This window comes from Schistocerca americana, chromosome 1 (assembly GCF_021461395.2).
Source record: "Schistocerca americana isolate TAMUIC-IGC-003095 chromosome 1, iqSchAmer2.1, whole genome shotgun sequence".
NCBI lineage: Eukaryota > Metazoa > Arthropoda > Insecta > Orthoptera > Acrididae > Schistocerca > Schistocerca americana.
The window spans coordinates 509,027,762-509,052,930 of NC_060119.1; the positions used below are offsets into that span (position 1 = coordinate 509,027,762).

Consider the following 25,169-nt stretch of genomic DNA (forward strand, 5'->3'; position numbering starts at 1 on the left):
CAATCTACTGCTAGCCCGCTACCAATCAGTGCAGAAAAGAAATTTTGCTGGCAAGCGACTGTACTCTCGTATAGTAACCTTAAAGCCTTTTTATTTATTCAGAAATGGAGGTAACTCTATTACAGCCTGGTTTCACAACTTGCGCTGCAAAGAACAAACAAAATGTCAGAAGCAGAAAGGCAGGCAAAATTTGTCCAAACAGAGGCTGCTTAAGCAAAGGCAGTTTTCTCACATAAATTTACTTTAGGAGTTGCAGGGCGCGCTCAAAGACTGGTTTAATTATTTGGGAATGAAATTTACAAACATATAATTATCTTTTGACACTCATAGCTCCTAGTATAATACAAAAAGTACTTAGTTCCATTCTGAACTTTAGACAGGGACTCATATATCGAAAGTTCTACTTGTGGTACTGCAGTAGGGAAATCTACAATTCATCTCTAAATCACTCTTGGTATAAACCACAAATTATACTAGGAAGTAAAGGAAGTATAATAATAATAACTAAGGTCTGTAGAACAAATAATGTCTACTTTTGTCCTACACTGTCACTACTCACATTACATTATGATGTAGGACAGTACTGAGTGAAAGGAAGCTAGCAACCTAACTGCAACAGATCGAATGGATTTCGTTATTATGCTAAGGTGTTTTCAGTAAACAGTCTGCAACGATTTTTTGTTTATTAACCATTGTTATATATCGTTTCCCTGTTTGTCGTATGGTGAACCTCTCGTAATTTCCTTGTTAAAGCATATTAGAAGGAGTTGCATTCTTATCCCTATTGCTACATTCCTTGTGTTTAATTTTCCACAAACATGTAGGACTTCTATAGTTTTCGATAAATTCGACAACGAACTATCTAGAACACTGGTGTGCATCTGTTATTTTAAAATTCTCTCTACACCCACATACGAGAAACATCTGACTGAATAAACAGCTGACTCAAACATGTTTTAGCCCCAGATTTGCGGCGATGTCCTGTTCACATCCTCCAACATGTCTGTGCAGATATGATTTGAACCTACAGCAGATAACTTCTAAGGAACAGAAAACAATAGAAAATGGGTCTGAAATTGGTTGAAAGAATGAGCATCTGGTCACATATTAATTTGCCGACTGAAAGCGTGATCACGGATGAGAAAGATTTCATAAGTTATTTTCCGGTGAGTTCTGCACCGTATGACAAGTTACCAGTATCGATACGAGTTCAAACAGAAGCAAAATACATTAATGAGAGAGGCAGTCGCATTCTATAAGATATTAGGATTAACTTCGAAATGTCTGGCGATAGACAAGGCCAATTAATGCGAGAAGTTTAGTTCTGTAACATCAGCAAGCACATTTAATCAATTTCTGTAGAAACGTATGAAGCAGCTATATCTGTCTGGCAAGGACATGTTCAGGGAATCAGCGTAAAACTCTTTTTTATGCTTTATGATAATTTGGTGAAACTGACACGCGTTTCGCAGACGTCGTACTTGTCACTGCATATATATTTTTCGAAATGGGGCCGTTTTTCAAAACTGCAACGTAACACGACAATCTGTTTAATATTTACCAATGAATGAAGCAAGGACTCTCGTAGAGAATCCTCCTTTAACCATCCCAAAGTGCATATACATTTATTACTCTTGCATAGCCCTAATAAAATTCTTTTTTGTTAAAAGACTGCTTAAAAATGGTAGTCGATGTATGACATATACAACTGCGAACTGAAAAGAAATAAACCGTCCACACTAACATCGTGTGGCTGGTTCCTGAAGCTCTGTCAACATCCGAATGAAGAATATTGTCGAACCGTCAATATTTGACCTCGCACGTTCAGTACTGAGATTATTTTTAAGTCCATCAATACTGGTCATCAATATTTCTGGTATTGACAAGAAGCCAATACATGCCCTCAGACGGTCAATGTATTGAGAGTTTGACAATATTGTTGAACGCCTATGAACTGGTGGAAACACCAATTGAAGATCATTGGGACACGTCATTGCATTTCGTGCTGGTTGTGTTCTCTTTGGCCAAAGTGAATTTTGACGACCACTGCGATTTTGCGGCATATTGTTCTTCCGTTTCCGTTAGGGAGTGTGGCGGTGAGGTAAGTATTTATGCATGTGGTATATTTGTTATGTAGATACAAATTTATAGGTAATTAGTTGTAAAGAAGTTTGGTTGTAATAGTACGTGATATATAACCACATGTTATTTTTCGTGTAATAGGGATTGTTGTGTCTATTAGTCACGTGTGTGTATATAGAATGCGGTAGCAATTTTTATATGTGTGACAAACATTTAGTTACACATTGCTCTACTTGTTTGTTTTACCCGGAGTTGGTACAAAGTGTGTCCGTATCTTATCATTTATACTGTAGCTTTGTAATCTATTGTCCTAATTTTATTCATAATTTTGGTGTGCACTTTGCCGTTGTTTGTTCGAAAGCCTCTGCTTGCAGGTACTGTTGACACTTTTAAATTGCTTTAGTTAGTATATTTGTGAACGTAAGTTCCTCTTACGTGTAGCCATTCGTCGTGTTAATTATATATTACCCGACGCTCCACCTCCCCCCCCCCCCCCCACCACCTAGCCTTTCGTTGTGTTAATTAAAAATTAACCGACGCCCCCCCCCCCCCCGCTTTAATAATTACTTATGTACTTATTTTATTGTCCCTATATAATTTCTCTTATGCTTATTCATCATAATTGGGTTGGGAAAACCGTCTCTTGCAGTAATTGTTAGTTTGAGTCACGTTAGTGCAGGCTCATGGTGTGACATCTGTTAATTCATGATCATTATAAGGTAATAATGGGTATAATTTTAAAAACCTTGTGATCTAGGTTTTGATCGGTAAATGTCGGAAATTGTTTAAAATATTGTTGCGGTTTACAGGCTTTCTGTTTAAACTGGCGGAGAAACACAGCAAAGTATAACATTAATTTCGTAATTTTATAATTGTTTTTTAAGACTTTTTCGAATACGGCTTATGTAATGCAGTGTTCCTGAATATACGAAACAGATTAACTAATCAAAGATTGTTTGTATTATTGAACATGAGCCCCTCTCTGTGGATGAGTACGCGGACAGAATGGAAATATCCATGTGACGCTATTGCCAACAGAGTGCCAATATCCACTGATGGAAAATTATTTCTGGTGGCTAGTGCTATCAGACATGTTTTCTGTAGGATGCCAGAAAGTGTATATTAAATGTAAACGTGTTTCTGCTGCGATTAGAACCTTTCCATTTCTGTTAATTAGTCCCAATTTTCTTATTCAATGCATGAATTACCTCGTAGAGTGTTGAATGTGTTGAAAACTGTAATGTCCAGTAGATATAGTATGGCACATTCTTTACCATGTCACCTTGCCTGATATGATGCTCCATTTACCAGACTATGTTGACATGTATTTTTAAAACCGTAGTCTGCAGTGCATAAGTTTTATAGTGCAAATAGTTTAGTTGAGTTACTTTTCCACCCCACCCCCCTAAACATACACTTGAATTTCAAAAAATTTGTTCAGTAGTCTCTAGACACATGCATTTAGCTGTACTTGTGATCAGTGTTTTTACATTTGTGCTCAAAAACTTTTATCGGAATTGTCACTTCCCAACCTATCTTAGACTGGTGGGTATATAGTTACACACACACACACACACACACACACACACACACGCGCGCCATCAAACACAAGATGAGATCTACAAATTCAACCAAATCATAATCTCCATACCATAATGTCACACAACTCCCTAACATCAGGGCTCAAAGCAGACGGGTGGAATTGGATGCTTCTGTTGACCCATGGTATATTTGGCGGCTACAGTATGTGAAAGTAATCCTTGCCAAACTGGCAACAGTATTAGTCTTAACTGCACAATGAGATCTTGGAGTAAATTATTCTGAATATGAATTTGAAAATATGCAGTAGATGAACAATAGTATTTTCTTCATTTGAACAAAACTGTTATGTAATGGAAGTGAACTCAGAAGTGTACATTCAGATTTAAATTCTTTGTCCGATGCTGTAGAAAAGAACTGTGGTTGTCATTGGTATTATGTGGGATATAAAGACATTTTCAGATGGCTACTGTGTCAAGGAAATATGGTTTAACATGCTGTACTATAGGCTGAGATAAGTGAAATTTGAATAACTTTTCTTGTGATAAAAAGCATCATTTCTGTTGTGAGATCTGTGTGCCTGGAAAGGTCTATGCTGTTGTTGCTCTGGACCCACATGTAAGTTATGATTTTATATTTTTGAGTGAATTTGTTGGCTGGACTCTTTAGAACTTCCTCTATATACCTCTTACAACCTGTTTATCAAATAACCACAACTCACACCTCTGTGATTTCCCATTCTGTGAAAGAGACTGGCTTTCCTTATTGCAGTATAAGATGATTTTAGTGTATACCCTGTACCTCTCTAGTTTCATTTTACATGAACAGATGGGTATGTAATATGCGCCAGAAAACATGGCGTTATCTCCATGTTATTTTGCAATTCCCATTGAACTGTTGTAATTGCCTGGTGAAGTGAGTTGGTTGGAGTAAATTAACTGCCTACCCTTTGTAATAGAACCATGTCTAATAAAGGCACTTTGTTGTTCAGAGCAGCCTTCAAATTGATGACAGCTTCACTTTTTCTGTATATGTTCATGAACTGAACTTGCCTTATTAATCTAATTTTCATGGCAATACAACCCTGCATGGGTCTTTGCCTCTTAAAGTTTCATACGTTTTGCCCTCTAGTGCAGTTCTCTGCCATCCTTTGAAGCTTGAAGGGATTTTATGTCTTTCCTTATTGTGGGTCCACTTCTTTTGTGGCATTTCTGTCTTCCAGGTGGCCTTCATTCAGAAACCTTAGTTCGTCCGGTATCAATGCTAAGGGCATGTCCATGCTAGGGTCTTCTCCAACTTTTTATTAGTCTTAAAAAATGTCATCTTGTATTAAGTGATCCAGCTCATTGTTCTGAAACTCCAGAAACCATTATCCTGAACTTCGCATATATCTTGTGCAGAAGCCAGCATTCAAATATCCTGAGCTGCTGCTCATCAGTACTTGTCAATGTTTCGCATCTGTAGGTTACAACTGGCCTGATTATGACCATGCAAAATTGAAGTTGTGTAACAACCTAGTAAATACCAACAAGTTAAATGTGCAGAAATATCTATTACCACTTATGTGATGTTTTCGGTTGACATGGAATTTGCCCTATTAATATTAGATCCCAGTCAGATCTGCATATGTTAAAAATTGAAACCAGCAGCTGATAGTTTATCCAAATCATTATTTTACTTCCTGATGAAATCCACGTACTTGGTCTTCATTCCATTAATAACAAGACCTGGATAGGGTGACTTATTTCAGCACTTATTCTCTCTAGTGAAACTCCTCTAATATTGCTACATCAGCATATGCACATTTGTGGGTTGACTTTGTGCTTATATAACCAGTCATTTACTGAATTTGCCATCCACCTGTGCTGCAGCTGTGGACCAGCTAATGTTGCTTGGATAAGGGGAAACATACTTAGATGGTATATTAAGTACTAGCAAATCATTTAGCTTTTCTGCCCTATCAAGACTGTTGAAGGCCCACTTGAAGTGTACGTAGAGGTTATGAAGATAAATATTATACTCGTACACCTTTTCATGTATTTGCCTCAGCACAAATATTTGATCTGTTATTGACCTATTAGGCCGAAACCCACCCTGAAATTCTCCCAGAATCTTTCGTGTACGAAACTAGCCTGTTGTAGTTAATATTAGGGAGAATCGTACAGGTTACATTAAGCAAGGTAATTCCTCTGTAAATTGAATGTCTATTCCCCTCTTTTTAACTTCACTGTACTGCATTTGTATTGTGGAACTGTGATTTTTTTTTGGGGGGGGGGGGGGGGGGGGGGGAACTTAAATCTCTCCTGCCTGAATGTATTTACATTTCAAGATTTTAAACATGGCTGCAACAGCAACTGTTGAATTTCTTCACGATAAAGGATGACAGCCAAAAACAGTTGCAGGATAAAAATTTATTAAAATTTCTTGACCAAGGTTTCGGTACATATAAATATACCTTCATCAGAAGTAAAAAATCCTGAACAGGAAGACACTTTCATTAGAAAAGCCATAGCATCGGAAGTGAGAAACAAAAGCTTAAGTGACAGTTAAATTACCAAAGTAATACAGGAACAAAATCTTTAGTTACTTACTGAAATTACATCATGTAACGGAGACTAATAAAACAATTATGCCAAAGGCATCGTCAATAATTGAGACATCATCTCCATTTGTACAACATGACTATGGGCACAGGGTCAAAGTGAACAGTTTAGCACCATTACTTCGCCTATGAACTATAGAGACAAGTGTGTGAAAGCACTAGGGGAGATGGTTTCGCCGAGAGAGAGGGCACTTGTATGTGCCAGACACTCGCGCATATTAAAATCCATGAATACATACATTGACCTTGGTCAAGAAATTTTAATAAATTTTTATCCTGCAACTGTTTTTGGCTGTCATCCTTTATCGTATTTACATTTCACCTTCATAACTCATGTACCAGAAATATTCATGTAATTTAAAATTACAATTCATGCATTTATAAAAACTATTTGAAAGTGTTGATGCTCAAAATAGAACATTTGCGTTGAACAAAATTTGTTGCCAGCTTAATGGTGGGGTAATTTTAATTGTTGTGAAATGGCTGCATATTACCTGTTATAACATTCTGAACATATGTAACTTAAAATTCTTTTCAGGTGAAGTAAAATGTCTTCTCATTTATCATGGATGATCATCCGGAACAACAATGCGTATCTCCTGAAGAAAAGGAACATCAACAAACCATTCAGTACGGTTAGTGATTGGTATTTACTGTAATACAAATTGTTTGAAACAGGCTACACCAGTGTTTCTTAAAACAATCTTTTAATACTAATTTATTACTGTAAGGATTATTTCTGCCACTGTCATCAAAGTCGTAGGGTTTTTCTTGAAAACTTTCAAAAGTACTTTTAGTTAACTTCTGAATATTGGATTTTCTTATTGAGGATCTTTCAAGATTCTGGAGATATGTGAATATCAAGAGCTTAAGAAAATTGGTGCTAAGCAAAGAAGGGAATGCTGAAAGAAGTATGTTAAACAAAAGAAACTTAGTGTTACAGAAAGGGAAGAGGTAATGGGTCATTTGAGGTGATACAGCGAGAATTTGGTGGGGCACTGAAAGACCTTTGTTGAAACTAGGCACATGGTATGATGATATTCCCAGAAAATTGTTGAAATTCTTGACAAAGCCAGCCATGACAACTATTCCATCTGTTTGCAGAATGACAGTGTCAGATTTCAATAATGGGATAATTCCAATTCCACAAAAGGTAGGTGCTGATGAGTGTTACTGAACTCAGTTTGTCGGGTATTGGTTCATTTCTACATAGAGTATATGAAAAATGTGACCATCTACTAACTGTAGTGTATTGTAGGTCTCTGCAGAAGAGAAATGTTCCTAATGATTGGTAAAAAAGCGTGGGTTATTCCAGTTTCCAAGGAGGAGCATTGAACAGGTGCACAAAACTATAGGCTAATATCTCTTGATGACAGTGTGTTGTGGAATTTTGAAACATATTTTTGCTTGTGTGTTATGATTCTGGAGGCTGAAAATATCATTTTTAGGAATGAACATAGTCTTGGAAAATGATTGTGTGAAACCCAGTTCGCTCTGGTTGCCCATGAGACTCAGAAAGCAATAGATACAGGCACACAGGTAGATACTGGTTTCATTGATTACAGGAAGGCATTCAATAAAATTAAACACTGCTGCCTAATGAACAAAATGAGTGTATAGAATATTAGATGAATGATGTGACTGAACACTTTTTAGCAAACAGAACACAGTATTTCATTCTCAAAGGAGAGAAGCTTCCAGAGTTGAAAGTATAACTCTGGTTGTTTCCCAGCAGTGTCACAGCACCATTACATTTCACAATATACGTAAATTACCTTAAAGGTAACGCTGGAAGTTCCACGAGTCTTTTTGCAGATGATCCTGTTGTACGCAGACACATCAGTACTGGAGGATTGAAATAGTGGCAATTAATCTTAAATATAGATAAATAACATTTTCTTCATAGACAGAAGGACCCTTCATTGTGCGATTACCCAATTGCATAACAATCACTGGAAGCAGTTACTTCCACAAAATATGTAGGGAGTAATTGAAAGTGGAATGACCACATAAAATTACTTGTGGGCAGGACAGATGCCAGACTGACATTCATTGGAGGAATCCTCAGGAAATAGTCAATCAACAAAGGAGGTAGCTTACAAAACACTTGTTTAATACTCAGAATGTTGATTGTCAATCAGGGATCTGTACCATACCAGATTGATATAGAACATAGAGAAGATCCAAAGAGCAGGTCACATTTCATTACAGGTACATTGGTGAGCACAAAAGCATCAGAGAGCCAATTCCAGTGATACATGCTGCAAGTTTCCTTTAATTTACATCTATGGCCACAAACTTTTTGTTAACAGTTTACAGGTTTCGGTCTATAATGACCATCATCAGATCTGTTTTATAAAAACAGTCCTGATGTACTGAAGCTATAGTGGCATTGTCAAATGTTAAATGCAATTGACTATGCCACTATGACTGCAATACATTAGGACTTCGTTTTATAAAACAGATCTGATGATGGTCCATTATAGACCGAAACCGATAATCTGTTAACAAAAAGTTTGTGACCATAGATGTAAATTAAATAAAACTTATTGCATATACAGGTCGCTGTTTTATTCGCGACAGTGTCACAGCTTGTGAGACGTGTTGCAAGAACGACCTTATGCATCACAGTGTGATCTATTATTGAAGTTCCAAGATCATATGTTCCTGGAAGTGTCAGAAGAAAAGGGGAAGTGTCACTGATACACAAAGTATCCTCTGCCACACACTGAGATGGCTTGTAGAGAAGTAGTGTGGGTAACGGATAATTTATTATTTCTGAGATCTGATGCTATGTGTGCTGTATTTTTACTTTTATGTACTTCACATATGAAATAATCGCAATACTTTAGACATACATTTCTTTGTATTTGTCAGCACATTAACTTCTGTGAAAAATTTCGGATTGGCGCATACATTTGTAGCACTTTTCCATAAGTTTAATAAACACCACAGATACACATAAGATACTTTAGTCATCAATCATACAGGATGGAGAAAAATTGTCGTGAAATTTTAATTCCGGATAGCTGATGCCAGTAGGAACCAAAATTACTAATGTTGTGTAGGTTGACAGCGCACCATTTTCAAACTACGGAAACTTGGTGCCATGCGCTCCGATTGGCCATGGGATTGCCCTATTGCCATTAGTTGGTTGACAGGCAGCTCTACGGTTGTTGGTTCACACAAACATTCCTTACTCAGTCACTGCCCCGATGTGATAAGTACACATTCTGATAGTCTTGCTTTTTGTCCCATGATGACCTCTTGTGACAGTGACCAATTTCTGGTGATACTGTCATTCCCCTGCTGCCACCAGGCACAGACCCCTACATTGGGCATTCTGCAGGGCCAATTGGCCTTCATATATATGTCTGCTGTCCACTTTGACACTGCAAGGCATCTCTGCCACTATTCTTCATGCTGCTGGTATTGCTGTCCCTGTCGACCGGTACCGTGGTGGACCAAGGAAGTTGTATTTGCTGTCCAGGACTGCCGACAGGTGCTGCAGTGATTTAAGTGGCACCCTTCACAGGCCACCTTGCTCACGTTTAAGTGTCCCCGTGCTAAGGCTCATTACCTTATTAAGCAGAGTAAAAAGGAATGCTGTGAGTGCTATGTTTCCTCCCTGGGACGTATGTCTCTTCATTGCAGGTATGGTCCAAACTCCGTAACCTTCTGGGCTGCCAGCAACAGTAGACTGTTTGGGGCCTAAACCTCCAGGGTGCCCTGTGCACTGATCCATCGGTCTTTGCGGAACACCTCGTGACACACTTTGCGGTGGCATCATCATCCTTTTCCTACCTTAATACCTTTCTCCAGCAGACACCCCCCCCCCCCCCCCCCCCCCCCCCCCGTTTCATCTCATACCACATTAAACCCAATAATGCATCCTTCGCTGAATGGGAATTGTTGCAAGCTCTTAGCACTTGAATAGACAAAGGCCTATTCTGTATTTTTCCACCATTTTGCCGATTGATTTGGTACTCCAGTGCACCGAAAAGTATTGTTTTCGAAGGAGAGCCCCAACATTATTCTGTAAGCATTTTGTAAGAATACCGAATGGTCCTAGGGAACTGAAACGCTGTTGTTAGTTCTCCTCGTGCCAACCAATCAAAAGTAATCTGCCTCAAGACACGTGCATGTGCACTGCAGCGTGACAGTGGCACGAACCCGAAGTGGCTAGCAGCTGATGCAGGCATGCTATTCTTCACAGTACCAAAAAGTGTGGTTTAATGCTGTATAAATTTCACTGACCACGTGCTTCCATGAATGCATGATAACGATATAATATTGACTGTGTTCTTGAAAATGTCATTGTCATTTTACTCTCATTCACATCATCTCTGTCTACTGTTAAGGATTTGTCTACTGTTGTTCAGGATTTGATCATATATAAATACTTGTGACAGGCCAAAGTATAAAGACAATTGCTGCTAGTTTCATTCACAGTAATTTAAGTTGTTCTCTTAGATTCCTGTCTGACCTCACACTTGCAAATTGCTACATATTCAGAAAAAAATTGTGATTTTTGACGGGAAAAAGTGTCACTGTCATTTATTTCACACCCAGCAGTTTCTTCTTTCTTTTCTTAAACACAATGGAAGTCGAGAAATCCAAGACTCTCATTACTGATAAAGTCCGCTCTTACGTGTAAATAATGAATATATCAGAAAAATGCTTTACTTTAACAAATAATGAAGTCTCAGAATGTGTTACAAACACGGAGGAGAAAAAATATGTTGATACTCAGAGATATGCGAACCTATGGCTTTTGACACGGCACTTCGTTGCCTTACCCACTGTGCTACAACAACCTGCTTGTCTCCAGCACTTTATTCCGTGTATTTCCAGTTGAGAGAGATGCAGGCTGGCTTTGTTGCTGAATGATGCGGGCATAAGCCATAAATGCACAAAATTTTGGAAGGTTTCCTTGATCAGGCTTTACAAAATTCCTTCGCATTGTTACATAAAAGTTTTAAACACATTTCGATAATCATTAACTCATTTGTGGAAAAAAGTACGCAGAGTTACTAGGAAATTTAATGAATTTTTAATCATGTAATTACATAACAGGTATTTTGTGAGAATATTGATTTAAACTGTTTGTCGTTCCCAATAACAATACAAATCATAATTTTAACAAAGGAAAAAGTATATTATGTACTCACTTTTCACCCGGTTGCATCCCGGAGATTCTTCAGCAACCAGGGTGTATACGACCTGTGAGATCTGGGAAAAACCCGGGAATTTTTTCATCTGGGAGAAAACCGGGAAAAACGCGGGATATTTTTAAAATTCCAGGAATTTTTCATTGCTTTAGTTTTCAGTTAAATTTTTGTAATTTTGACTGGTGAGAACTGATACTCTTAACAAACGATATTACTGTATCCCGCTACTGCAGAATAATACTCCAACAATAAAACATAAACAAGAGAAAAAATGAAAATAACTTAAATTCCAAACGAAATGCACCATATACTAAGACGACGACACAGTGCTCATGCAAGCGCCTGCCAATTGAAACTTGTCAAAGGCTTTAGGAAGACTATGCTGTGCTTCATAACAACAAATTGCCTCCAATGAGCGTGAAGTCGCTATTGCGTTAGATTTGTTTTAGCAGTTATGCGCGGGCGCATACGCAGTTGAGTCATGTTTGAGCAGTAGATTCTTCCGCTTCTGGCAACAGGAATGTGGATGTTGGCTGGGCAAGCAGTCGCAGCTAGATGCTACCCCAAAAAGGGGGCACCAAATTCATATTCTTAAGGAAAAAACTTTTGCCAAAGCATCCAGCACACGTTTATCTATTGATTATTCATACGATTTTGAAACGCTTCCCTGTTGGTTTTTGAACATTTTTGAAGTTCATTTCTGAATGAATCATAAGTTGACTTTTGAATGCATGCATAGCGTACGTGATGTCTGTCAGGAGAATCCTCGTCGCATTTAGCAATAAACTTTCCGCAGACAAAAAGGGATGGGGCTATACGAGCTGGGGAGTAAAGCCGAACGGATGAATGCCAATCGCTGTCTGTGTTTGATTGGGTTTGCGAATGATCAGTGTTGTTATAATTACTAGGGAAATCCGTAAATTCAGACTACCAGGATGGAAATAAACTGACAGGAATAACAGGTGAAAAAGATCTTCTCAGTGTATCCAAGAAAAGAAATTTTGACAATTTTTGGCCAGATCGCTACACTAGTAAGGACCAGTAGTACAGTCCCCGGCTAGCAGCCGCGTAAGTTCTATTCTGGAAGTAACGCGGAAAACATGTTGTTTGAACACGTAATAATCCCTAACTGGAAAATAATCGCGGGATTCTGGCAGGGTTGGTGAAGTTAATTGGCGAACAAATTTTTGACAGTGGCAGCAATAGCTGCAGAATTCATGACAAGATTGTTAGGATGAGGAAGGAGAAGAAACGGGGACATCACACAAATTATGGCAGAATAAGATGATTCCAAATTTATATAAAAATTTCGTAATACTACTTTTTGATCTCGTGCTTGATAAGGTGGTGCGTATGGATGAAATGTGAAACTATTTCCTAACATACAGATTTATGCTTGTAGTGGGCCTAATAGGCATTTGATATTGGTACTTATTGGATTATATTCTGTCGTGTTATAAAAATGGCCATTTGTGCCAAAAGTCTCCTTTATTTGGTGTGTTACAAAATTGCTGCCATATTAGAAAGGCCTATTTTTTTATCTAGCAGGCAGTGACAAAATAGACGTAATCAGATTGTGAAACCATTTGTATTAACAGCTTTTTCAGTATTAGGTTAAGACATTTCGATTTTTCGTGTAGCAAAACGTTTGACGAACTTTGAGGTAATAGATCTTTTCGCAGAAAGGAAAGCACGCCATGTAAAGCTGTAGCAAGATTAGAGAGAAAAAAAAAAATGCTAGGAGCTAAGGTTTGAGAAATGTGTAATTTCTTGCTTCTCTCTTGTCAGTACTAGTTGTATTATTGTATATTTAATTGTATGTCACACAAAACAGCAAGTTATTAACTAATAGGCAATAAACAGTTCAGATTTTCTAAAGAGTTCTTGTTCTCTCTCTATTACAAATAATCCCATCCGCTATTAATTGCGAGATTTTTTAAAGAGGAGCAGCCTGTCAAACTGGCAGACTGGGAGCAGGAGAGGCACCACAGGACATTTCAATTTCCACTCTCCTGAATATAGTTTGGACGTGCGGTAGAAAAATGTTTTATGAAGAGGTGTGGCACTGCAGTTTGGCATACTTAAAACCAAATAATGTCTTACATTTCCTCGAATACATATGTTTTATGTTTGACTTTCCAGAAAGTTGTGCTCTACAACATTAACATATTTTGAAAATTCGATTATTTTAGTATTGACCCGGTTCACAAACATCGTAGATTTGGGATTGATGCGCTGAGCAGTCTTGAGTTATAGTGAGTAGTCTCCACGTGACCCGTGTTTACATTTAGTGACTTTGCTGTTTCCCCTTCGTTTACTCTCACATCAAATGAAAACAAAAAGGATATCTGTGACCGTGAGCTATCGGGTGAATTAAAACACATTCACATAATTGCGGATGGCTGAAATGTCATTAGTTTCAGATTTTATTTTATTTCGCTGGCTGGTGTGGCCGAGTGGTTCTAGGTGCTTCAGTCTGGAACCGTGCTACTACTACGGTCGCAGGTTCGAATCCTGCCTCGGGCATGGATCTGTGAGATGTCCTTTAGTTAGTTCGGTTCAAGTAGTTCTAAGTTCTAGGGGACTGATGACCTCAGAAGTTAAGTCCCATAGTGCTCAGAGCCATTTTTTTAAAATTTTATTTCCACCTTTCTGACAGTCAAGCATTAATTGCCTTGCGGAACTATGAAGTTATTTTTGTCTGTTTGCTAAAGAAATTTGATTTTTGTTAATCTTTTCCGCAGAGGCAGTCAATGTATTTGAAACCAAATGTTTAATTCCACAGTACTGGCTAGTTTCAACTGTTCGCTGCATTTCAAGTGCACGTTTTCATTTTCTAGTACATATGGTATTATGCCATAATAAAGAACCAAACATGATATAATACAGTACTGGTGCTCCAAGAAAATTTACATCCCAAAAACCACACGGGAAAGCTTAATATCAGGTTGAGGTCTACTTCATTGGGAATCTGGATACACGAATGTGCCTTTTAAGTATGCACTTAAAATGTGCACATTTTAATATGGTTCACGAAATTCCGATGCTCTTGCAGTATCCTCTGATGTCTTCTTTCTTTTATGATATAAATTATGATCTTTCAATGTTTTACACATACATACGGGCTTCCTACATTGTGATAGCTACCCAAGCACTGTGTCGCTTGTTATCTGCGCTCTTTGGCAATTGCTGAAACGAACCTGCTTTTAACAGGTCGCGGGAAAATATTGCGAATGGTGGTTTGAAAAGCGTTAATTTCAAAGAAAATATCCTTTTAGATAAGTTGAGCTATGTGCAAGAATGTACCATGAATTTATTAAATCAGAGAGTTTGACTCTCATTTAAAAATCAACTCTTTGATGACGAGCCATTTAGAAGAATTTTGAACCCTGAAGATCAGACATTTATGTCATTATTAAAAATTTTACTGGCTTATTTGTGTTGTGATATATCTTAGTGTAACACGTGCAAAAAAGATCAACAGTATATGCGAAAGCTTACCTTCTCTTGCAGCTTGATCAATATTATATGTGAAAGCTTTTCTTTTCTTGTAGCAACACTATGTATATTAATTTAAACTACTGGTTTTCCCTGTTTGTGTGTTTATGCTACTTAACAGTGATGTTGCTGTTGGCTGACTACATCACGTGTCCTGTGCTCAGAACATCCGCTGTCATCAGCTGGCGAGATCATGTGACATGAGCTATGAATGGCTTACAAAAGTGCATCGAAATCTCGATTTCAGTGATTCAGAAAGTAGCATGCGGTGTTTGGTGGAATGGAGTATGCTTTCGTAATACGAAAATACGCAGTGTACATGTTGCTGCACATCAAAGATATTTCCAAAGCATGTCTTTTTCCCTGAGTGAGTTTAGTTTTCTAAAGTGCTGGGAAATTGTACGCTCGTGTATAAAACCATAACCATTCAAAGGATTGATAAAGGAAAATATACTGCGACCCGGGAGAAAGTGTATTTTTAACCGGGAAATCTGGGAAAAATCCGGGAATTTTTTTTCCTTGTCCATGTATACACCCTGGTAACACAATCACTAAATCCGGAGCTAAAACGGATCAATATGTTTAAAATAACAAATTCCAGGTGTAAATAAACCAAACCAAACTGAAAGAGAACCATACCGAAATTCAAAACCTCCCTGTAGTTGTTGAAAATTTGTCAGGAGGACCGATTGGTAACAGGTCTCAGAAGCTTACTGAACAGGAACTTCGGATAAAGACCCGAAAATGTCACTAACCGAGGCTAACCTACTGCACCAATCGGTATACAGAATAGGGTCCAGGTTCCATCCACAACCAGATGATCAAACACTTAGATGTTCCCCAGAGGCAACAGCTCCTCAGGGTTTTCAACCACATCTGGCTCACGGATGCTTTCCTGTCACAGTGGTGAGACAGTATAGTTATCCACGTCCTTCAGCCTGGGAAAAACCCAACGACTCTAGACAGCTACTGCCCAATTAGCATGATGAATGTGCTTTGTAAATTGCTCAAATGGATGGTCAGCTTCAGATTATATTGGGTATTCAAACCTTGGGGCCTTTTGTCCCTGTCTGTGTGGCTTCTGGGCAGGGCGATCTCCAACTGTTCTTTCTCCGATCGGAATCAGCTATCCGACAGGCTTTTACTCACCGCTGGCACCATGTTGCGGTCTTCTTTGATAAGGCACATGACATGGCTTTATGCCATCATTTTAACAAAGGAAAAAGTCTATTATGTACCTTCCATGACTGGGGCTTCCATGGTCCCCTTCTGATTTTTATCTGCATGTTTTTCTCTCAATGGCTTTTATGGGTTCAAGTTGACACTTCACGCAGTGCCCCTGAGATCCAGGAGAATGGTATCCCACAGGGTTCTGTGCTTAGTGTCCCACTCTTTCTCATTGCCATCAATGGGCTTGTGACCTCAGTTGGGCCTCTGGTTACCCTGGCATTGTATGTCGATGATTTTTGCATCTGGTGCAGCTCCCACTCCGTAGGATCTGCTGAGCGCCAGCTCCAATGTCCACTGGGCCTCTGTGTGGGCCATCGCCCACGGCTTCGTTTTCTTCCTCCAAAATGCGGGTTATGCACCTTTGTCGTCGACCCACGGTACACCCCCCAATCCAGAATTTTATTTAGGCGACCAGCTCCTCAATGTTGTAGTCCAGTCCTGTTTCTTTGGATTTCTTTTTGATAACAAGCTGACGTGGCTGCTTCACTTTAGCCATCTCAAGAGTACATGTCTGCGGAAGTTTAATGCTCTCCGCCTTCTGACCAACACATCTTGGGGTGCAGACCATTTCACTCCTCTCCATCATTACCGTGCTCTGGTCTTGTCCAGACTAGATTATGCTAGTCAGGTTTATGGCTCAGTAGCTTCTTCCACTATGAAACTCCTTGACCCTGTCCAGCATTGTGGGGTGTGTCTGGCTATTGGTGCCTTTCGCACCAGTCCTGTTGATAGTCTCACAAAAGTGGGGATTCACCATCTACACCTCCAATGGAGACAGTTTCTTACACAATTGCCATTCACAAATTTCCCCCCCAGGGGTCCACAACTCTTTTGTGGATACGTGCGTAGCGAGCACGGGACCTCGAGCTCATGTGGCCTTCCTTCCTTTCCGGGCTGCATATCTTCCCTTTCCGCATCCTTCCCTATCCCCCATCTTCTCCCCTCACCTCTGGCTCTTTCCTTCCCTTTCTCCCCCTCTGGGAGTATGGTTTGTGCCTACGTCCGGAGACGGACGCTCGTAAATGTAACGCATTCTTCGCCTTCTCTGCTTGCATGTCTTCATCCTTCCTTTGTCCTTCTCCTTTCCTTACCTCTTCTCTTTACCCTTTTCTCCACTGCGGCGTTTGAGACCTCTCTTCTTTCCTTTCCCTTTCTTTGTTTTTACCGTTCTCTTTCTTCCTCCCTGTGCGTGTCTGAAGGCCGACCCACGCATTTTTGTGCGTAGCCGGTGATGGGGTAACGCGTAATTCCCCGCCCCGGGTAGACAGGTAGGACACGTACATGCCCCCTGGTAACGGCCAGGCCCAGGGAGGGGTGATTACCCGAGCTGATACCTTCCGAAAGTGCCGATTGGTCCCTCTGTCCGTTTGTCGGGAGGTGTGAACAATCACCTAAGGCGGGAGTGCCCTCAGAGAGGGCACCCACAAGGGAGGAGCGCACCATCGGAGATGACGGTAATCATGGGGGATTCTTCTGCAATGGTTTCCTTGCCTTCCACTATGTCCGCTCACAAGCGTAAGTTCACTGAGTCTCAGCCACAGACAGTTCTTCCATCGTTGCCACAGTTCCTTGTTGTTTCTCGGTCTGACGAAGGTCACGACTTCTCCACGGTCAACCCTTCCATTATTCAGAAAGGTGTCGACGCAATTGCAGGTCCTGTAAAGTCTTGTTCCAGATTACGGAATGGCACCTTGTTGTTAGAAACAGTCAGTGCCCTCCAGGCACAAAAATTGCTGCGTACTTCACTGCTCCACACCTTCCCTGTCCGGGTTGCACTTTAAATTCCTCGCGTGGAGTCGTTTATACACGCTCCCTTGATGGATTGTCTGACGAAGAAATTCAGCACTACCTGTCTGACCAGGGCGTAACGGCTGTTCATAGTTATGAAAAGGGTTGACAAGAACATCATTCCAACCCGCACTGTGTTCTTGACATTTGACAAAGTTCAACTCCCATCGAAAATCAAAGCAGGCTATGAGATAATTTCCGTTCGCCCTTACGTCCCAAACCCTACGCGTTGCTATCGGTGTCAGCGGTTCAATCACACCATCCAGTCCTGTTCCAATCCAGCCAAATGTGTTAAGTGCGGCAAGGATGCCCATGAGGGTGCTTGTCCACCTCCATCCCCTCGCTGCATCACCTATATGGGTGACCATGCTGCTTCCTCTCAAGATTGCCCCGTTTTTAAAGATGAAAAGCTCATCCAGGAAATCAGAGTGAAGGAAAAGGTGTTGACCTTCGCTGCTCGAAAATTATTCGCCAGTCGACAGCCCACCGTGCCTCAGACAGGAAAATACAGCACTGTCCTTGCTTCTCCTCGGCCAACAAAGGAGGCGGCCACGCAGACTTGCGACCTCACCTTTAGTGCCACGGTTGTCAGATCGGCCAGCGCAAAGATCGCCCGTTCAACCTCACCACTCTCGCCTGCACACACTATGGCGCACCCTTCATCGGGTTCTGCTAAATCTCGAGCCCAAAAGTCAGACACCAAGACTTCGAAAAAAGAGCATACTCGTGAAAATTTTTTTACGTACCCCAACTTCACAACCATCGGTTCCTCCTTCATCTAAACATATTTCCAAGAAGGCTACTAAGAAATTCAGTTCATCTCCTTCTCTGCCAAGGTGTGTCCCATCTACAGCACCACCTGGCGGAAATCGCCCTCGGCCGTCTTCTGTGTCGCCGAGGCGCACTGCTGGATGCCGATCAACCGGCCGATTGCTGGTGGCAGGAGCTGCTCCTGAACAACCTATGGATCACGATCTTCTGCCTTCGGCTGAATGCCATTCCATGCTGTCGGTCGCAAGCTCTGAGCAGTCGTTGACGGCAACCTTGGTCACATTCCTCCATTTTCTGTTCACCCTATGTCCATTATCCACTGGAATATCTGCGGCATTCGAGCCAATCAGGATGAATTGTCGATCCTCTTAAGATCCTACTCGCCGGTCATCTTCTGTCTTCAGGAAACAAAGCTGCATCCCCATGACCGCTTTGTTCTCTCCCATTTTCAGTCCGTCTGGTTTGATCTCCCCCCTGTTGAAGGCACTCGAGCCCATGGAGGACTCGTGATTCTTCTCCTACTTTATTCTTGGAGCAGGGGCAGTTTGGTTGTGGCTCGGACTTTCTAAAAGTCTTCTCGGTCTGTGACCCCATGACAGTCTCCTCCTTTTTCCAGTTTTTAGATTCCCACCTTTTATGTCTTTTCCTGTGTGTGTTTAATGTTTATTATTTTATAATTTGACTACCCTGACTGGGTCTGTCTGCTTTTAGCAGACCCTCTTTCTCCTATGACTTAGACATTGTGGGATTGAGGACCTTGCCATTTGGTCCTATAACCCCTCTCAGTTAATCAATTATTCGATGACATTTCTTGTGGATTGAGGACCTCGCCATTTGGTCCTATAACCCCTCTCAGTTAATCAATTAATCAATGACATTTCTTGTGGATGCGCACAAGTCTTTGTACAGTGAGTTGTTGGTTTGGTTGGGCTCAGCCATTATTTTCCCTATTTTTGCATAAAGATGCTTTGTCACCAGTAATAATACTGGATAGGAATGGTTGGTGTTTTTTCACTAGCCAGTTGATGAGCATGCAGAGATGCCTTGTGATTTGGCATAAAGAATGTGGTAACCATACACCCAATCTTTGAACCTTTCCTATTGTATACAAATGTCGCACGATTGTGGGATGACCAGTCAGTCACATCTGCCAGTTCTTGAGTACATTGATGGAGATCATTGTGGATTAATGTGTTTGAATTACCTTTACCATTGCTGAAAGTCTTCCTGAACATGGAGTGTCACTAATATCAAAAAAATCCTCCTCAAAACAAGAAAACCATTTTCTTGGTGTGCTCTGTCCAGTGGCATTTTCTGCACATATGGTGCAATTGTTTGTGGCTGTATCTGCTGCTGTCATCCCTCTATTGAACAGAAGAATGTTGGAAATGTTCAGATTTGTCTTCTTGGCACTCCACTTTCTAGTGTCCACAGCCCCACTCATTATCTCCATATAACAGCATGTAAAATCAAAAAACAGAACTAAAAGTAAAAAATGACAATTGGTAAATAAACATAGCAACTGGAACACCACCATACGAAACAAAACACTAAAACTTTATGCACAAACCTAATTACTCTTAAGAATGACAGAATTGTTGGATTGTTTCCTAGTTGAGTTTTCAGAGGCAAGTAGTGTGTGGTTAAGTGGACAGTTAAGTTTCTTCCCAATCAAATTTGTCATTAAACTGAGCCTTCATCCTAAGTGTTTCAGTATCAGTTCCAGGTTTTTCAGGTTCTGGTGAGCCATCAATTATCTTGTTGTAATCTAAGAATGCTGTTGACTTTATTGTAAAAGACTTTCACGTTGTCATTGGAGGCATTACTGCTTATTTTGACATTAGTTTTTCCTTACTGTTCTTCACATCTCAATGATTTCTGCTTTATCTAGAATATTTGATAAAAAGAAATTGATACCAGTCCTGATGGAAAGTAAGATGCAGTTGGCTTCACTTTACAACAAAGTACCTGAATAAAACAGCAGCCAGAGATGTGTAAATCTAGTTACGGAGCCGAAAATCCGGTATAGATTTACTCTTCAGTGGTACAAAGGCAGCTGAGTTGACTGACCAACAGTGCTCAAGGAAAATCTGGAGGCCACATCTTTAACTCGGCAAATGGGGAGCAGCAGAGCAACACAAGTTATTAAAAGTCAAAGGCTTCAGATAGGGTGATAAAAAGGCATATCTACACTTACAGATTTAGACACTGCTTTTGGGAAGCAGTGGGTGTGAAGTGGCCCAGGGTTTTTGTAGCATATTCATGTTATTCAGCAAGCAGTGATTTAAACGTAAATAAACACTGAAAGGAAATTAAATGGTCTTACGAATGAAAAGAGAACATCTACTGGAGAAGATTCTCAAAGCAAACCAACATCCTCTGTGAAAGTTCTGAATTTCTTATAAATAAAAAAAAAATTGAAACCTTTTCTCTGACGAGATATCTTTCTCACTGCCTCCCCTCCTCCTTGAGAAGGTTCTTGGGTGTGTCTGCCGTGTATGGCAGAAGATGCATGTGTAATGTTACACTTGATTCAACACTTAACAGGCAAAGTATTCAGTTACAACTGTGCAACTGGCATCAGTGTTTTCTGGAAGAGTTGCACTATGTTTCAATTTTACTTTTATGTGCAGCAACACATTATTAAAACAGTGTACAAAAGGAATTTTCTTGTGATGTTCCTGAATTTTTGACATGTGGTAAACTTTTTTTATTGAAGTTAGGTGAACAAAAATCTTGATTACATGAAATTTCATCTACTCCAAACTGGGACTCATGTTCAGTTTTCTAATGAGATAATTTTGTTGGTCTGCTCACATGTTAAGCATGTAAGCCATTAAAATGTGGTTTGTTAAGAAAAACAGATTGCTAGGATTGTAAAAAACCAGTTATTAATTTTCTGGTACACCTACTTATTTCTAACGCAACAAAATAACCAGAGTGAGATTTTCACTCTGCAGTGGAGTGTGCACTGATATGAAACTTCCTGGCAGATTAAAACTGTATGCCGGACAGATACTCGAACTCGGGTCCTTTGCCTTTCGTGGGCAAGTGCTCTACCAACTGAGTATTACTGAGTAAAGGCCCCGAGTTCCGAGTCTCGGTCCAGCATAGTTTTAATCTGCCAGGAAGTTTAATAACGAAATAACATTTATACTTTGGGAAGATATGATGATGGCGATGTGGAAACGTTGGTGACAGTTGTTTGGCATATGCTTAGTCTTCTTGGGCACTAGTCTGACAAATTGGATTTGCTAAATTCCGAAAAAAGTTCTAATTTTTACTTCATTTGAAAGGTCACCCCTCCCCTTCTTCCACGACTTTCTGGAAGTAAGTTTGCCGGGCAAATAATGTTTTTATTGTGAAAACCCATATATTTTCTGTCTTCAGTATTTCTTTGGGCTACATATCTCTTTATGCTTTCCACGCAACATAAATTCTAGTACTATCAAACGTCAGTAAAACTTACAACCTCAACAGAAAAAGTAGAGAATGTTTTCTGCTTGGGTGAAACTCCTTGGGGTTTCATTCATATGGAATTGGGGAACGTTCTTTCGTTTGAGCAACATCCCCCACACTAACATTCTCAGGTGAAGTATAATCTCAGACTTGCTTTATTCATATGATCCTGGGAATGTCCTCCAGAATTTAGAGTATGAAATATATTCTGTTTTATTAGTGTGACCCATTGTCAAGGAGCATTGTAACTGGTAGATGGCAAAACTCTTTCCTAAAGAGTACATGAATGAAATGGATTGTTTTTGAAAAGATGTGAAGTGAATCCCACAAGAGTAGAATAAAGGTAATGGAATTTGGAGAAATTGAATTGGGTTATGTTGAGGGGGGGATTAGATTAGAAAAATTCACTAGAGGTTTTGATAAAAAAGGAATGAGATAAGGATATTTTAAATGCAGACTAGCAATAACAAATATTTCTTACGATAAATAGTCTTTTCTGAAAGTATTTGTCTGGAGTGTATCACATGACACTTGAAAAAATATATCTAAAAACAAAGATGATATGACTTACCAAATGAAAGTGCTGTCAGGTCGACAGACACACAAACACACATACACACAAAATTCAAGCTTTCGCAACAAACTGTTGCCTCATCAGGAAAGAGGGAAGGAGAGGGAAAGACGAAAGGATGTGGGTTTTAAGGGAGAGGGTAAGGAGTCATTCCAATCCCGGGAGCGGAAAGACTTACCTTAGGGGGAAAAAAGGACGGGTATACACTCTTGCTCGCGCGCGCGCCCACACACACACACACACACACACACACACACACACACACACACATCCACAAATATACAGACACAAGCAGACATATTTAAAGACAAACTCTTTGTCTTTAAATATGTCTGCTTGTGTCTGTATATTTGTGGATGGATGCTCTCTCCTTCCCTCTTTCCTGATGAGGCAACAGTTTGTTGCGAAAGCTTGAATTTTGTGTGTATGTTAGTGTTTGTTTGTGTGTCTGTCGACCTGCCAGCACTTTCATTAGGTAAGTCACATCATTTTTGTTTTTAGATATATTTTTCCTACGTGGAATATTTCCCTCTATTATAAACATGACACTTGGATAGACAAGAAGAGATTTTGAAATTTGGTGCTGCAGAAGAATGTTGAGGTGTGTGTGTGTGTGTGTGTGTGTGTGTGTGTGTGTGTGTGTGTGTTTTTCAGGTGAGTGTAGTACACTGTACTTAGTTTGGGTAATGCCTGTTCAGATTTAGGTTTTCTGTGGTACCTTTCCAAATTAGCTTTGTGCTTTCTTTAATGACGTTATCTGGACCTTTTTTAATGCTTGGAGAATGGCTACCATGTCATATGATTTGTTTCGTTACATTTGAATTTGTATATAACTGATCTTATAGTATGTGATGAATGTTGTTTTCAGTTTATAACAAGTTTTTGCTTATTAATAATTTTTGTTTCTTTGTTACAGGAGCCAAACAACCTTATTAATGTCAGTTCATATCGGTTCAGTGGGTTGATTCACCGGAAGAGTGTTGGAGTAGTTGCTGCTCCAGATAGCAAGGGCTTCACTGTTGTTTGCAAGAAATTTAAAGCCTCGGTATGTATGTAACAGGAATGCTAGGAAATTTCGTGTCTAAATGATGCACTTTTTGATCTGGATAGAACATGAAGACTTTGTTTTACCACTACCCATTACTGATGCTGCATAATCATTTCTCATAAACATGTCTGTAATTAACTTATCTACAGAGCCTCTTCTTTTTCCAGCACAAACCTGCAAAATCAGTTACAAAAAGGACAATGAAAGCAGGACCTCGACGGTCCCTGTACAAGTTGAAGAGGCTTCTTAAAGCTAACAGGTTCAGGAGTGACATAAGGAAGGTTTGTGATATCACTTAATTTGTTCTTCAATGTAAATATTTTGCCATATGATGCTTAGCATTTCTGGATGTCAGTATGAAGACATTAATTTACCACTACCCATTACTGATGGAATTATAGACAATTTACTAAGTTATCTATTTTTAAACCTTATTGCAACTCACAATTTTCCTTCTTTTCAGGCTGCACTGCGCAGGGCTAGTGCTGTTCTACGTTCTCAGAAACCACTTCCTGTCAAGAAGGCACGGGCAAAGAAAACTGAATAAAGCTACATTATTTCTTTTCAATAAATGTAAACACTCCAGGTTCTTGTCTTTTAATACTTCCCCAATTCTATACCAGTATTGGATTTTGTAATCTGTCTGGCTCACAATGCAGGTTAATGTTCAGTTGCTACAGACACTAAAATCCTCCTGCGGGTCCGGGGTAAGAATAGGCCCGAGGTATTCCTGCCTGTCGCAAGAGGCGACTAAAAGGAGTCCATCCCCCTCAAGGGGGTAGTTAGCGCCTGCGTCCGGAGACGGATGGTTACACGACCTATATTTGTGGTCTTTTTGGTTTTTCGCTTCTCGTTTCTTCCTTCCTTTGGTTGGTTCCTTTCTTTGTTCTTCTCCATCTCACTGTCTTCCTTACTCTTCTCCTTGCCTCCTTCTCCTTGCCTCCTTCTCCTTGCCTCCTTCTCCTTGCCTCCTTCTCCTTGCCTCCTTCTCCTTGCCTCCTTCTCCTTGCCTCCTTCTCCTTGCCTCCTTCTCCTTGCCTCCTTCTCCTTGCCTCCTTCTCCTTGCCTCCTTCTCCTTGCCTCCTTCTCCTTGCCTCCTTCTCCTTGCCTCCTTCTCCTTGCCTCCTTCTCCTTGCCTCCTTCTCCTTGCCTCCTTCTCCTTGCCTCCTTCTCCTTGCCTCCTTCTCCTTGCCTCCTTCTCCTTGCCTCCTTCTCCTTGCCTCCTTCTCCTTGCCTCCTTCTCCTTGCCTCCTTCTCCTTGCCTCCTTCTCCTTCTCTGGTCTCTGCCTCGGCGTTTGAGAGAGTCTGTCCTCTCTTTCTTCCTTTTCCTCTTCTTCCTTCTTCCCTGTGCGCGCCTGAAGGCCGACCCACACGTTCCCACGCGTAGCCGGTGACGGGGTAACGCGTAAT

General features: G+C 40.2%; 1 protein-coding gene across 1 annotated transcript; it reads left to right on the top strand.

The window, feature by feature from the left end:
* The first annotated feature begins 1,992 nt into the window (after positions 1 to 1,992).
* On the top strand, positions 1,993 to 24,345 carry LOC124624386 (60S ribosomal protein L28). The gene is made up of 5 exons (XM_047149103.1): positions 1,993 to 2,101; positions 6,762 to 6,858; positions 23,628 to 23,756; positions 23,927 to 24,040; positions 24,223 to 24,345. Exons 2-5 carry the CDS (start codon positions 6,772 to 6,774, stop codon positions 24,304 to 24,306), a joined length of 414 nt encoding a protein of 137 aa, XP_047005059.1. The 5' UTR covers positions 1,993 to 2,101; positions 6,762 to 6,771; the 3' UTR covers positions 24,307 to 24,345.
* The last annotated feature ends 824 nt before the right edge of the window (positions 24,346 to 25,169 follow it).

Coding starts and splice junctions, on each gene's coding strand:
- LOC124624386 (XM_047149103.1), top strand. CDS start 6,772: ATGTCTTCTCATTTATCATGGATGATCATCCGGAACAACAATGCGTAT. Junction 6,859..23,627: donor TCAACAAACCATTCAGTACG/GTTAGTGATTGG, acceptor TCTTTGTTACAG/GAGCCAAACAACCTTATTAA. Junction 24,041..24,222: donor TCAGGAGTGACATAAGGAAG/GTTTGTGATATC, acceptor CCTTCTTTTCAG/GCTGCACTGCGCAGGGCTAG.